At 53.3% G+C, this 11,862-nt stretch overlaps 1 protein-coding gene across 3 annotated transcripts in view; it reads right to left on the reverse strand.

The window, feature by feature from the left end:
- Window positions 1-8,643, reverse strand: part of ASTN2 (astrotactin 2) — an 882,297-nt gene extending 873,654 nt beyond the window's left edge. For all 3 annotated transcript variants that reach the window (XM_047068551.1, XM_047068542.1, XM_047068534.1), the window contains exon 1: window positions 8,202-8,643. In XM_047068551.1, coding sequence (XP_046924507.1) covers window positions 8,202-8,643 — 442 coding nt within the window. The remainder of the gene's footprint in view (window positions 1-8,201) is intronic.
- Between the last annotated feature and the right edge of the window lie 3,219 nt (window positions 8,644-11,862).

Raw genomic sequence — 11,862 nt, forward strand, 5'->3', positions numbered from 1 at the left:
TGCCCAGTACGGATGCCCATTCTAGGCCACCATCATGCCTCACCTGAACAGACTCCTACAGGCCTCCCGGCTTCTGTCTCTGCTCCTCTACACAGAAGCCTAAGTAATTCTTACCAAGCGTACGTCAGATGTTGATACTCTTTTGCTTAAAATCCTGCCTGGCTCTCTACTTCCTCTCCTGTCCTGTCCTCCTTTGCTCACTCCACTCTGGATGCACTGGCCTTCTTGCTAAGCCTTGGGCATCCCAGGCGTGCTCCCCAGTCAGGTCTCTGCTAGAACAGTTCTCTGCCTGGAATGTTCCCTTCGTAGATCGCTGCTTGGCCAACTCCTTCACCACCTTCAAGTCTTGGTTCTAATCCTACATTCTCAACGAGCTCCCCTCTCTCTGCTCTATGTAACATGAAAACCCATCTCCTCATCTCCAAAATTTCCCTTTTACTTAATTTCCTTTTGTTCATAGAATTTATCACCTTCTCACATACTACCTTTTATTTATTTATTATGTGCATCATTAGCGCCCTCTCCTCGCCACACACCCACCCACACCCTCACTCGCTCACTTCTCTATATGAGCTCTCTGAATATAAGAGTGCTTTGTCTTTTGTTGTCTGTTGTATCGTAAGCACCTGCAACAGTGCCTAGCACAGTACAGGTGCTCAATAGTTAAGGGACTAATCATAATCATAGTACTCTTTTTTAATGTTTATTTGTTTATGTATTTATTTTTGCAAGAGCGAGAGAGAGACAGAGCCCAACACAGGGATCGAACCCACAGACCACAAGATCATGACCTGAGCCAAAGTCGGATGCCTAACTGACTGAGCCACCCAGGCACCCCTATACTACTCTTTTATATTGATACTGGGCGTCAAGGCTCCAGTGTGCAACTCCAGTGTGAGGTCAAGAGAGGCTGCAAAGATGTGGTGATATTTAAATTCAGTCTCAAAGGTAAGAAAGAATTTTCCCAGGGGGGGAGTCACAAAACAAGAAGGGAGGGTTCTTACCATAGGGCACTCTGGACAGAGTCAGATCATGGACCTTATACCACAATAAGGAGCTTGAACTTCATACTAAGAACTGTGGGGAAGCAGTGAAGTGCTTTATTTTTTTTTTAATTTTTTTAACGTTTATTTATTTTTGAGACAGAGAGAGACAGAGCATGAATGGGGGAGGGGCAGGGAGAGAGGGAGACACAGAATCGGAAGCAGGCTCCAGGCTCCGAGCTGTCAGCACAGACCCCGACGTGGGGCTCAAACTCACGGACTGCGAGATCATGACCTGAGCTGAAGTCGGACGCTTAACCGACTGAGCCACCCAGGCGCCCCGAGTGAAGTGCTTTAGAAGAGAACAACCACGATCAGATTTGGGCTTTCAATGCAGTCACGCTGTCGGCAAGTACAGAGGGTAGATTAGAGGCAAAGAGACCATGGGGCTGACTTCTAAAATTGTAGTGGAGAGAAGCCTTGAGGTGTGAGCCTCCCCCTTTGACAATGGGGATGGAGAAACGGTTTCTCTTCAGGTGAAAACCCTAAGAGTTTACACCACACAGCAACCCCGTCGATGCTTCACTCACAGACTGGACTGCTTGCATGTTCTAGCACACCGGTAGGGAAGCTACAAAGGTTTCCGTCCTGGATCTTACATTGTGTAGTCCCCATCCATCCCCCTTCCCATCCAAAGGGACGTCTTTATGGGGACTGTTGTCCAGGAGAACTACAGACAGCAGCAAAGAGCCAGAGGAAGGAGAGCGCTGGCAAGGGAGAACAGATCCTGTCCCTCCAAGCACTGCTGTCTGCCTCCTTCCAGGGCAGAAAGGCTGCAAGCTCTCCCGGAAAGGAGAGACACCAGCTCTCTCTCTCTCTCTCTCTCTCTCTCGTTATAGTTAATCTTCTGTTGCCACTAGCTGGTCAGTGAGAGAACTTGGGAAAGCATGAGCTCTGTAAAGGAAGCAACCCCATAATGCTGCTCTACCGCAAGGTTAAATCCAACTTTCTTCCCTTTCCTGGAAAAGAGCAGGCTGCTTCTGCTCACCCCGAAAAGCAGCTAGAGTAAAAAGCAATGAGGCTTCCTCCTCCCCCAGAACAAAACCTATCAGCTCTGGTTCTCGGGAGAGATTGGAGCCAACCAGCTGGATACTTGGGCAGGAGAACAAATTCAGTTTCCTTAGGGATATTTTTCTCCGTAGAGTTTGGTTTTTCGGGCATTTTGTGTGTGTGGTTTTTTTGTGTTTTTTTTTTTTGTTTGTTTGTTTTGGGGGTTTTCTTTTGCAGGGAGGAGAGTTTGTTCAACTGAGTTTCAGACACGGAGACATATTTAAACACACGGTCATGTGTTCAAGGTCCAGTGTGACGGAAAGAAACACAGAGTGGGACCCAAGACCACTGGGTTTAAGTCTGAACTGCCAGTCCTCAAGAAGGTTTCTTCCCCAGTCTGAACGCCCATGTTACCATATAAAACTCTGTGTACTCTGAGCCCATGAGCATTGACGGTCATGCTAAAAGTTTTCATGAATTCACCCAAGGACGTCACTGTCACTCTCCACCCTTCTCTCCCTGAAGCACATGTGTTCACACTGTCCTATGGCAGCCAAGGCCTAATTTACAGCAAAGCAAGGACGTGAGCAACAGATTTTGCTTGCCAGAGGCCATTTCAAACCTGCCGAACTTGCTAGAAATTAAAATTACAGAATACTCTTGCAGCCTGAGGGCCCAGTTCAGGAAACCTATCAAGCTGTGGGTCACACCAAAGCCTACAGAGCGGTGCTACCTCAGTTGGTGTCACTGACCCCCCGAAACAGCAAATCCGGCTGGCCCTGACCGGACTTGAGCCTCTGTAACACAGCTGAAGCGAATCCACCTCTCTCCCTGACCCACTGCCTTCTCAGGAACTTGGTACGTTCTGAGGGCAGATAATACATCTCTATCTGCCCTGATTATTAAATATATTTCATCAGATTCAAGCTGGTAAAAGGCTGGGGATGGGGGAGGGAAGCAAGTGGAAAGAGGAAAGAAGATTCAGATCAGAGACCACCGAACACGCCCCTAACTGCGACCCTCATTTACAATATCCCAGGAAGCTGGACCATCACAGCAGGATGGGGCCTGGAGTGTGGTACTACTCCAATACTTTATTTGGTGCTAAGGACCTGGTGCCCAATTGAGAAAGGAACATATGTATTTTTAAACCTAGCTTTGTCGGAAGATATCACATTCGCCATCTTGTCCACCCCAGAATTTCTCTCTCTGACCCATAAGGAAAAGAACACTGGAACTGATTTTAATGAGTAGTCTGTGGACAGAAATCCCTACAGAAGACCCAGATTACTACTATTTGTATGTTTTTTTCTCCCTATTAATAACTGGCATCAACCTTCAGAATTAAGCTGGAAACCAAAAAGGGCAGATAGTCTCATTGTCTCCTAGGACTTCGGTTCTGTGTCCAAATGCCTGCCAGATAGCTGTATAGTGTCTGCTTACAGGCTTTCTTCAATATGGATCCTATAATCATTAGAGGTCAGGATGCTGAGTTCTGGACAGCTTCCTGGGAACCAGCCCCCTAGTATTTGCACCTTGCACAGAAAAAAGCACGTTCCTCATTCCCTGTTGACCTGTGAAGCAAGTTCCTCCGGCCCTTTGTGAACTGTCCTTGTTAGGCTAAATTCTCTGCTTCTAGCAACCTTTCTGATTTGGTGCCTGGGTCCTAATTCCTTCCAGAGGCTTTTCTCTTTTGGTATCCATTTTTGTCTCTGTTTTCATGAATCTTTGCAGACCAGGCCAATCAGCTTCCTGCAAAGAGCATCCTTTTGGGGCAGAACTTCAGGACACTTGCCAGATGTACTCATACAGGTACATTCAGACATACTGATGGACAGGCTTTCCTTTCTACGTACCCTCCCCCAAATAGAGAGTACACTCCTCAGCTATGCAGTTGCTATACCAAGGCAGCTTAGTAAGAAATGTTGACAACGAGGGCTTCCTCAATTTTATCTTTTTCCCCCTTTTGCTGAATCAAGGCTGGTGGTAAACAGCCCAGTCCAGCTACTGTCAGGTCCAGGAAGAAGGATGCCATCTCCCTAACCGTGGGCATGAAAGCTAAATCCACAAGCGGACTCCAGGGCTGCCTGGGGGCATATGAGGACTGAGTGATGTGCAAGTTCACCTCTGAAGCCCTGCACGGCACTTGCTCCTGTTTAAATTCTTTTCTTTTCAATCAGTCCTTCCCAACACCCTGTGTTACCAGCAAAAGAAAGGAGACAGTGAGAAGCCAGATGAGCTAGTCAGAGTAACAGAGTGCATCAGGGCACTTCAAGTTCATAGCGTCTCTACACTGAAGGATTATTTTAGGGCTTCTCTACCCACTCATATTACCACACAAAGCACTGAAGCTCTGGGGATAAATGACTTGTTCAAGGTCACAGTGGGCCACAGCTGAGATTTCCAGATCTTAACCAACACTAAGCTCCCAAGCTGCACGGAAGCTTCCAACTTCTCCTCCAACCTCACCCCCCACAAAGGCCTCATGCATTTTTTTTCCCCCTTTCTGGAAGTTTCCCCAGGCTTCTCTGAATCTACAGAGATGTTATAGAACGTGTAATCTCCGTCACTCATTGGCACCATTAAATAGAATGCCCTCTGATATCCCATGAATCATGGAACTTTGAGCTGGCAGGGTCATCAAAGGTCATGCCTTACTTTCAAACTCTCATACTTTGGCACCCTAGTGTAGCTGAAGTTCCTCTGAGAAATGTTGCTGTCATGTTGATGATTGGTGTATTTCTCTCCAAGACCCTGCCCCAGGCCCTCCATAAATGTAACCAACCCCTGAACACATCTTTGCCAATACACAACTACCAAGAAGGTAGGTGTCTGGTAGAATGAGATTCTGGTTCTAGGTCTGCCATTTACCCGCACTGCGACCTTGGACTAGATACCTGACCTCTCCAAAAATGCTTCCTGATCCGTGAAATGGTAATAACTGCAATGCTGACTTCATATGTTTTATGTGGATTAAAAATAAACGGTAAACGTGAAGTTCTTAGCACCTCATTAAGGATTCGATAACTATTTGCTATTTCTTGATCACTTTCAAGGAAATTCACTCTGTCAGTGCCAGTGACTTATATAATCAGATTCTAAAGAAGAGGCCCAGACACTGAAAATTGGGGGGAAACTTCAAGTCTGAGGCAAACTTCCATCTATATAAAGCAGACTAGAACATGATGGGAGAGAAGAGCTATAGAGAGGCATTACCGATAATAGAGCCAATAACTGGAACAAGAGAAGCAGAACGGAGGGAGACAGGGCCAGATATGCAGGGGACTTTGGTGACTGGGGATGGTAGGCAATGTATGCACCCTGAGGTGCACCAACTAACAGTAAAATGGGAACTGCACCTTTGTTTGTTCGCCCCCTTTAACGCCAAGGACATTTTCCCACCACCAACTCTGAGCCCACAACCCAAAGCATGGCCCGAGGGCTTCTGCGGACACTATCACCCCCTAGTGGTGGCTCCACACACCCCACTATTGGCAGGATTTGGCATTTGCTGACTGCGTAGGCAATTGTGGCGTATATCGTCTCCAAATCCCTTGAACTGTCCAGGAAGTGGTGAAAGACTCGCCCAGCACACCAGAGACAAAACACTAAGCAAGGATGTTTGAAAGGTCTGGGGATGAAATGATGGGATGGAGCTACCTTGGGACCTTAGGGAAGATAAGGCCATAAATGACTCAGTGCCCCCCACCCCCAGACACACACACACATACACACACACTGGCCCTCGTTTCCAGCCAGCCTGGCCCTCCCAGAGCTCATTGTGCACTCCATGTTTACATGCAAACAGTGGAAGACCAACACAAATAAAAAACCCACGTCTCCCTACACAGCTCCTGCTACACTCGGCCATCTGGTGACTACCTCGCTAGCCAAATCCCCCGGAGGGAGCGCCTGAGCTGCCAGTCCAGGGCGCTGGGGGGAGAAGAAGGAGGCAAGACACAATTCCCCACATGCATCCTAAGGGCTCAGAGCTGCCGAGAAGGACAGCAACCCCCCACTCCTCAGCAGGCGGTCCCCAGCCGCCAGGCTCAGCTGCCTTGCGTCAGAGAAGGCGGAAGGCTCCAAGCGGAGGGCGCCTGGAGACTCTCCAGCCGATGCTGGGGTCCTGGGGGATTCAAGACTTCCAGCTCCCCACGCAGCTCCTCACTCAGCTTGCCCCAGCTCCCAGGCACCCACTCCCTCTTGAAAGCCTAAGTTTCAAAAGGCAGAGATTGCCAGCTTCAGGAATTCTTCGGGGACTCCGATAGCTGGCTGGACCCGGTCCTCCACATCCTTGGGGAACTGGAATGCTCTGGGGTCTTTGCTTCCAAGTCATGCCATACCCTAGAACGTCCCCCTCTACGCACTTACTTGAACAGCCATTTAGGAAGCCTCCCACTCATGACCTCTCAGGACACCCTAGAGTAGAGAGATCACGAGGATGGAAGAAATGTGAAACTGTAAGTGGTGCTGAAGGCACACCCTTCGGGTCGCTAGAAGGACCCTTCCCTGCGAGGAGGCGGCACGAGTCAGCCCTAAGAACCCCTATCTCCACCCTCACCCCTTCCTTTGAAATGGACAGGCCCACAGGTGCACGTGGGAAGAGCTATTGGTGTGTGTGCATGTGTGTCGGTGCGTGTGTGTATGCTTGAGTGAGAGTGAGAGTGTGTGTGTGTCGCACGCTAGACGCGCCGCCGCGGGAAGTCCCCAGGGAACCTGCAAGGCGCACTCCCGCCGCGCCTCCCAGAAAGCTCAGCAAAGCTCAGGTTACAGCCAGCTGGGGAGAGCCCCGGGGCCAGACGCCCGAGGCTGGAGCACCGACCGCGAGCGGGCCTGGCACTCCCTCAAATCTCCAGAGGCGGCCAGCGTGAAAGGGAAGGGGGGCGGGGGTCACAAAAACACGTTTTAAAATATTATGGCTCCCAGGAGAGAGGATTCTAGTCTCCGGATTCGTCTTTAGGGCTTCTCGGGCAAGCGAAGAGTTAACCTCGGAGGTTCAAGCCGGGATCCCGAAAGCGCTTCACCGGCGAGACGCCAGGGCCGAGCCGGATCCCGAGAAGGCACGGATCCGGGGAAGAAGGGCTCGGGAGTCTCCTGGCGAGCCCCCGGCGCCTTCCAGGCGCTGTCGTTGGCCAGACTCCGACAGCCAATCGCGCCCCGCGCCCCCGAAAGGGGAGGAGAGCGAGCGATCCGCGAGCGCGGGAGAGCTAAGGGGGAACGTTTTTGTAAACGCTCTCCGAGATAATTAAGCTATCAATTACCCGGGTGGGAAATCAGCCGCGCTTCCCGCAGCTCCTCGGAAGGGCCGACTCCTCCGGGATTGGCGCTGGGAACCAGCAGGCAGCGAGCTGCTGGCGAACTTTCGGATTAACTTTTCCATTTGAGCCCCCACCCCACCCCCACCCTTTCCCCCTTCCCTGCCGTTTTCTGGCCTTTGAGTTGTTATTATTGGTCCAGCGAGTGCGCCGTGAGGACCAACCTGCTGTCCCCTGGAAGGGGGATAGAAATGCGACTGCGACAAGGACGGTGGGGGGAGAATCAGAGAACCTGGACGTGGCGACCTCAGAAATCACTCAACCCTCCCCTGCCCCATTTCACAGATGGCCAAAACTGAGGCCCAGGGAGGGGAAGCGACTTGGCCAAGGTCACACAACCCACACGGAGACCGAGTTTACGCGGGCTGGGTGATCCCACATGGAGCTTCTCTGCTCCGATTCTCGAGAAAATCTATCTGGAAGAGCCTTGCCTCCAACTCCGAGGTGAGAGTGAGGGGGCGGTAACCGCGAGCGGCCAGGGACAGTGCCCGGAGGAGCGGTGAGCGGCTGGACGACCCGGGTCCCCAGCTCCAACACACTCAGCCATCTGGGTTCTCCGGCGTCGGGGATGGATCGCGGCAGAGCTCAACGCCTGGGCTGAGAGAGCGGGGGACACAGGTCCCCACTGCGGGAGTGTCGGCACGCCCCCGAGCTCCCGCCACGCGCTCTCGGGGACCTCCTGCCCGTCCTGCTCTCCAACCACCTGTACGTCCTTCGGGCCCCGCGGCCGCCCTCTCCCAACCCCGCTCGGGGCAGCCCGGGGCGGGGATCCCCAGGGCGCCCCCACCCGTCCGGCTTCACTTAGGGGCTCGGGGCTCCTCGGGATCCCGCGCGTGCCGGCGCCCAGCCTTACCCAGGGTGAAGAAGGGCAGCTCGGTGTTGTCCAGGTCGTCTTGCACGGCGATGCGCCCCGGCAGCTCGTTACGCACAAAGAGCAGGAGGCGCGACTCGGCGGCGGTGCCCGCGGAGCCGGCGGAGCCCGAGGACGCGGCGGCGGCGGCGGCGGCGGCCCCGGTCCCGGCCCCGGTCCCGGCCCCGGCGCGGGCGCCGCTCCAGCCGATGTCGCTCTCCCGCAGGGCGGGCAGCGTGGACACCGTGACGGTCTTGAGCCGGCACGGGCTGTCGGGCTCCCGCGAGGCGGCGGCGGTGGCGCCGGCCAGCAGCGGCCGCGGCGGCAGCAGGAACAGGAACAGCAGCAGCAGCGGCGGCGGCGGCGCCGGGTGGAAGCCGAGCCTCAGCCGCCCCCGGAGCCCCGAGCCGGGGCCGGGGCTGCGCCGGGCGCCGGCGGCCGCCATGGCGGGAGGGGCTGCGGTGCTGCGAGCGGCGGCGGCGGCGGCGAAGCAGGAGGAAGCGGAGGAAGCGGCGGCGGCGGACGCCGGAGCTAACCAGGACGCCGGAGCTAAGGAGCCGTGGGAGCCGCGCGCCAGCAGCCCCCAGCTCCCGGCTCCGCCTCCCGATCGGCCCTGGACCGCCCCCCCGCGCCGCCTCCCCGGGCCCCGCCGCCCGCCACCCCCCCCTTCCTGGCTCCCCCCAGCAGACCCCGAGCGTTCCGGAGGCCCCGCCCGGCCTCGTGCAAATCCCAGTCGCCCCCTCTCCTTTCCCAGGATCCCCCAATGCCACCCTCACGATGGTCTTTAGCCACACCACCCCTCTCCAGATTCTTGACCCTTAAGGACCCCTCGCGCCTCCTCTAATTCCTCCCGGCTCAGCCCAGCTCGCCCAGCCTCACCCCCACCCCTGGCTCAACCCTCGGGCTGCACCTGGGGGCGCGCCTCGGCCCAGCCTGGCTCCAAGCCCCGCCCTCTAGGGGGTAGGGGGCGCCTCTTGATGGCCAAGACTTAACTTTGTCTCCCCAGGAGCCCAGTAACAAGTCCTGGACCCTCTTCTAGTCCCTGAAATAATTGAGCCCCCCTCCTCACCCTCTTTCCCGCAACTCGCGTATTCAGTCTCCAGACACCAGGATCCCACCTCTCTCCTCCACCCAGGCCTCCGGGGTTGCATTAAATGCTTGTAGACGGAGGGGTGTCATACCCCACCCTCTAGCCCCCAGATTGACTCGGGCCTGGAAGCTCTGGCCCCCTAAGCTGCCGCCCGCCCTGCAAGCCCGCCCACTCTCGCGCTTGTGTTTTGGATCCCTACTCCGAGCTTGGAGCAGCTCTACTTGGCTGCTTCTGTTCTCTGCGTGAAATTCCTGAAAAGGGTATGAGGTAGAGAGACCTGCTACTCTGTCTGCTTCTGGCTCCCATGGGCTCCTACGTCCTCTCCCCCATTCCCAGAGGAGGGGTCTGTTCACCAGTTCTTTCCCCCACCCCAGTCCTTCCAGAGTCAAGTTGAGCTGGGAACCTAGGCCCTGTGTCTGAGGGCCCTGTGCCCTTTGGCCTTGGGCTGATTCTCCGTGACCCTCATGACCTCAGATCCTTCGGGGGAGCCATCGCTGGCATCCTGGGGGATCTAGTGCTTGGGCAGCCCCCCTTCCCCACTCCCCTTACTTCTCCTCACCTCTCCTCTCGTTTTCTCTTTCATTTCTACTCATGTCATTCCTCCTCTTCTTGACTTTAATCATATAAATGCTTCCTCCCTATAATTTGTGAGACTCTCTCCATCTCTCTCTATTGCTTTACCCATCTGCACTTTTTTGTGGAGTCTCTGTGCACCAACTTGTCTCCTCTTAGCTCTTCCCTCTTCTGCCTCTTTTCTCCTTTCTGTCTTTAACTCTACGCACGCATTGCCCTTTCCCCTCTACCATCACATTTTATTTACTCTGTTATGACTTTGGATAAAGGCAGAAGACTGAAAAGAAGGAGAAATCAAACCTATGTTGTGACCTTGGACGTAATACTGCTTGTTAAGCACTCCAAATGCTAGGCAAGTATATATGTTAGCTTTTATACGTAACCATACTCCATGGAGATGGGTATTATGATTCCCATTTTTCAGATGAAGAAACTGAGATCAGGAGGTCAGGGAGGTGAAGGGACTTCCCAAGGTCACACATCTGGTGAGCAAAAAAGCTGAGATCTAAACTGCAGGCTCCAAAGCCTTTGCTGTTTCTATTAAATCATACTGTCCTCAGTGACCTTGGAAAAACCCACCTATCGAAGATGCGAAAGGCACATCTGCATGCGTGTGTTTGGGTCTGTTTCAGCTCTGAGGTTTGTAAGATAGGTTTCTCCTGTCTCAGTTTACTAATCTTGTGAACCCAAGGTGGGGGGAGGTGGAATCTGGCCTTTCAAGCCCTCTGATTCTAAACCATCTCCTGCCTCTCTAATGCCTGCTCCAGTTCATTTACTCCTCCAAAATATGTCGTCCTGCCTCCCTCAGTCTCTCCTTTGTACCCTTACAATCCGCCACTATCCTCTGCAATGGGGCTTTCTGATTCTCTATGCCCCTTTCTTCAAATATGCTGACATAGTCCATTTATAGAAGTGCACACCAGGAAAAAAGGGCTCCCTTATGTAAGGCAGAGTCTGTGCAAGTCCTTCGTGGACCTCTGGTACAAAGGCCTGTCGAATGCGACCAACGCTACCATTCATTCATTCACCACCCAATGCCCAGGGCTCCTCCCAGGCACTGTATGGGGATGCAGAGAGGGATAAACACAGCTCCTGCCCTTGAAGAGTTTATAATGATGGGGGCGCAAGGTGTGGGGATGAGATGAGCACAGAAATATCTCAGGTACCAGGCAGGCACGAAGACATGTGTCTTTTTATGAGGTGTTTTGAAACTTATGCTTGGAGAAATCAAAGAAAGCTTCCCAGAGGAGGAGGCACTGGAGTTGAAACATGAAGGACTCGAAGCGGGGGGGTAGACATCCTGGGTTAAAGCTGGCATTTGGCATTTTTGCAACTGTTTGGCATCTGAACGAATCCCTCTCCTGTGCCAGAGGGTGCTTCGCTCTCTGAGGCACAGCCCACATCCCATGAAGAGGCTGAAATTTCCAGATACCTTCTCAGCCTCCACAGCAGCTAGGACTTGGGCATGTGACTCAGAACTCACCAATCAGATTCACCCCTCCCAGAGGCTGGAAAGGAAGCTGGAATCAGGCAGAATCCCCTTGGGTACCAAAGTGGCACTACTTGGTTCGGTTACATCCAGATTTGATTGCTAGAGGGAATGGTTTTAACAGCACTGGCTTGGAGCACAGTGTCACTGATGTCAACAGTGTGAATTGCCCTATTTATGCCTGACAGCAACTTCAAGAATAGTGTCTCCACCAGCCAGTTCTGTGCTGTGATTTGGATCGGTGCTCTTGACTTCATGGACTCTACGCCCCGATCCCGTGCCCTCCTGGAGATTCTAAGTAATCCAATATCACTTTACTGAATTCTGTTTCTGCTTAAATTATCCAGAATTGGTATCTGTTGCTTGCAACTAAGACACCTGGCTGAGAACACAGAAATTGGAAACAGATGGAGGGCAGAGAGGGCAGAGCTTACAAAAGGAAAAGGGGGAAGTTCGGTGAAGGGGGGGGAGGGAGTGATTGAAGACAAGACAGAAAAGGCAGGCAAGGAGTT

This window comes from Lynx rufus, unplaced genomic scaffold (genome assembly GCF_022079265.1).
Source record: "Lynx rufus isolate CCGP_SWC_20201006 ecotype Redwood Valley unplaced genomic scaffold, mLynRuf1.p SCAF_10, whole genome shotgun sequence".
Classification (NCBI taxonomy): domain Eukaryota; kingdom Metazoa; phylum Chordata; class Mammalia; order Carnivora; family Felidae; genus Lynx; species Lynx rufus.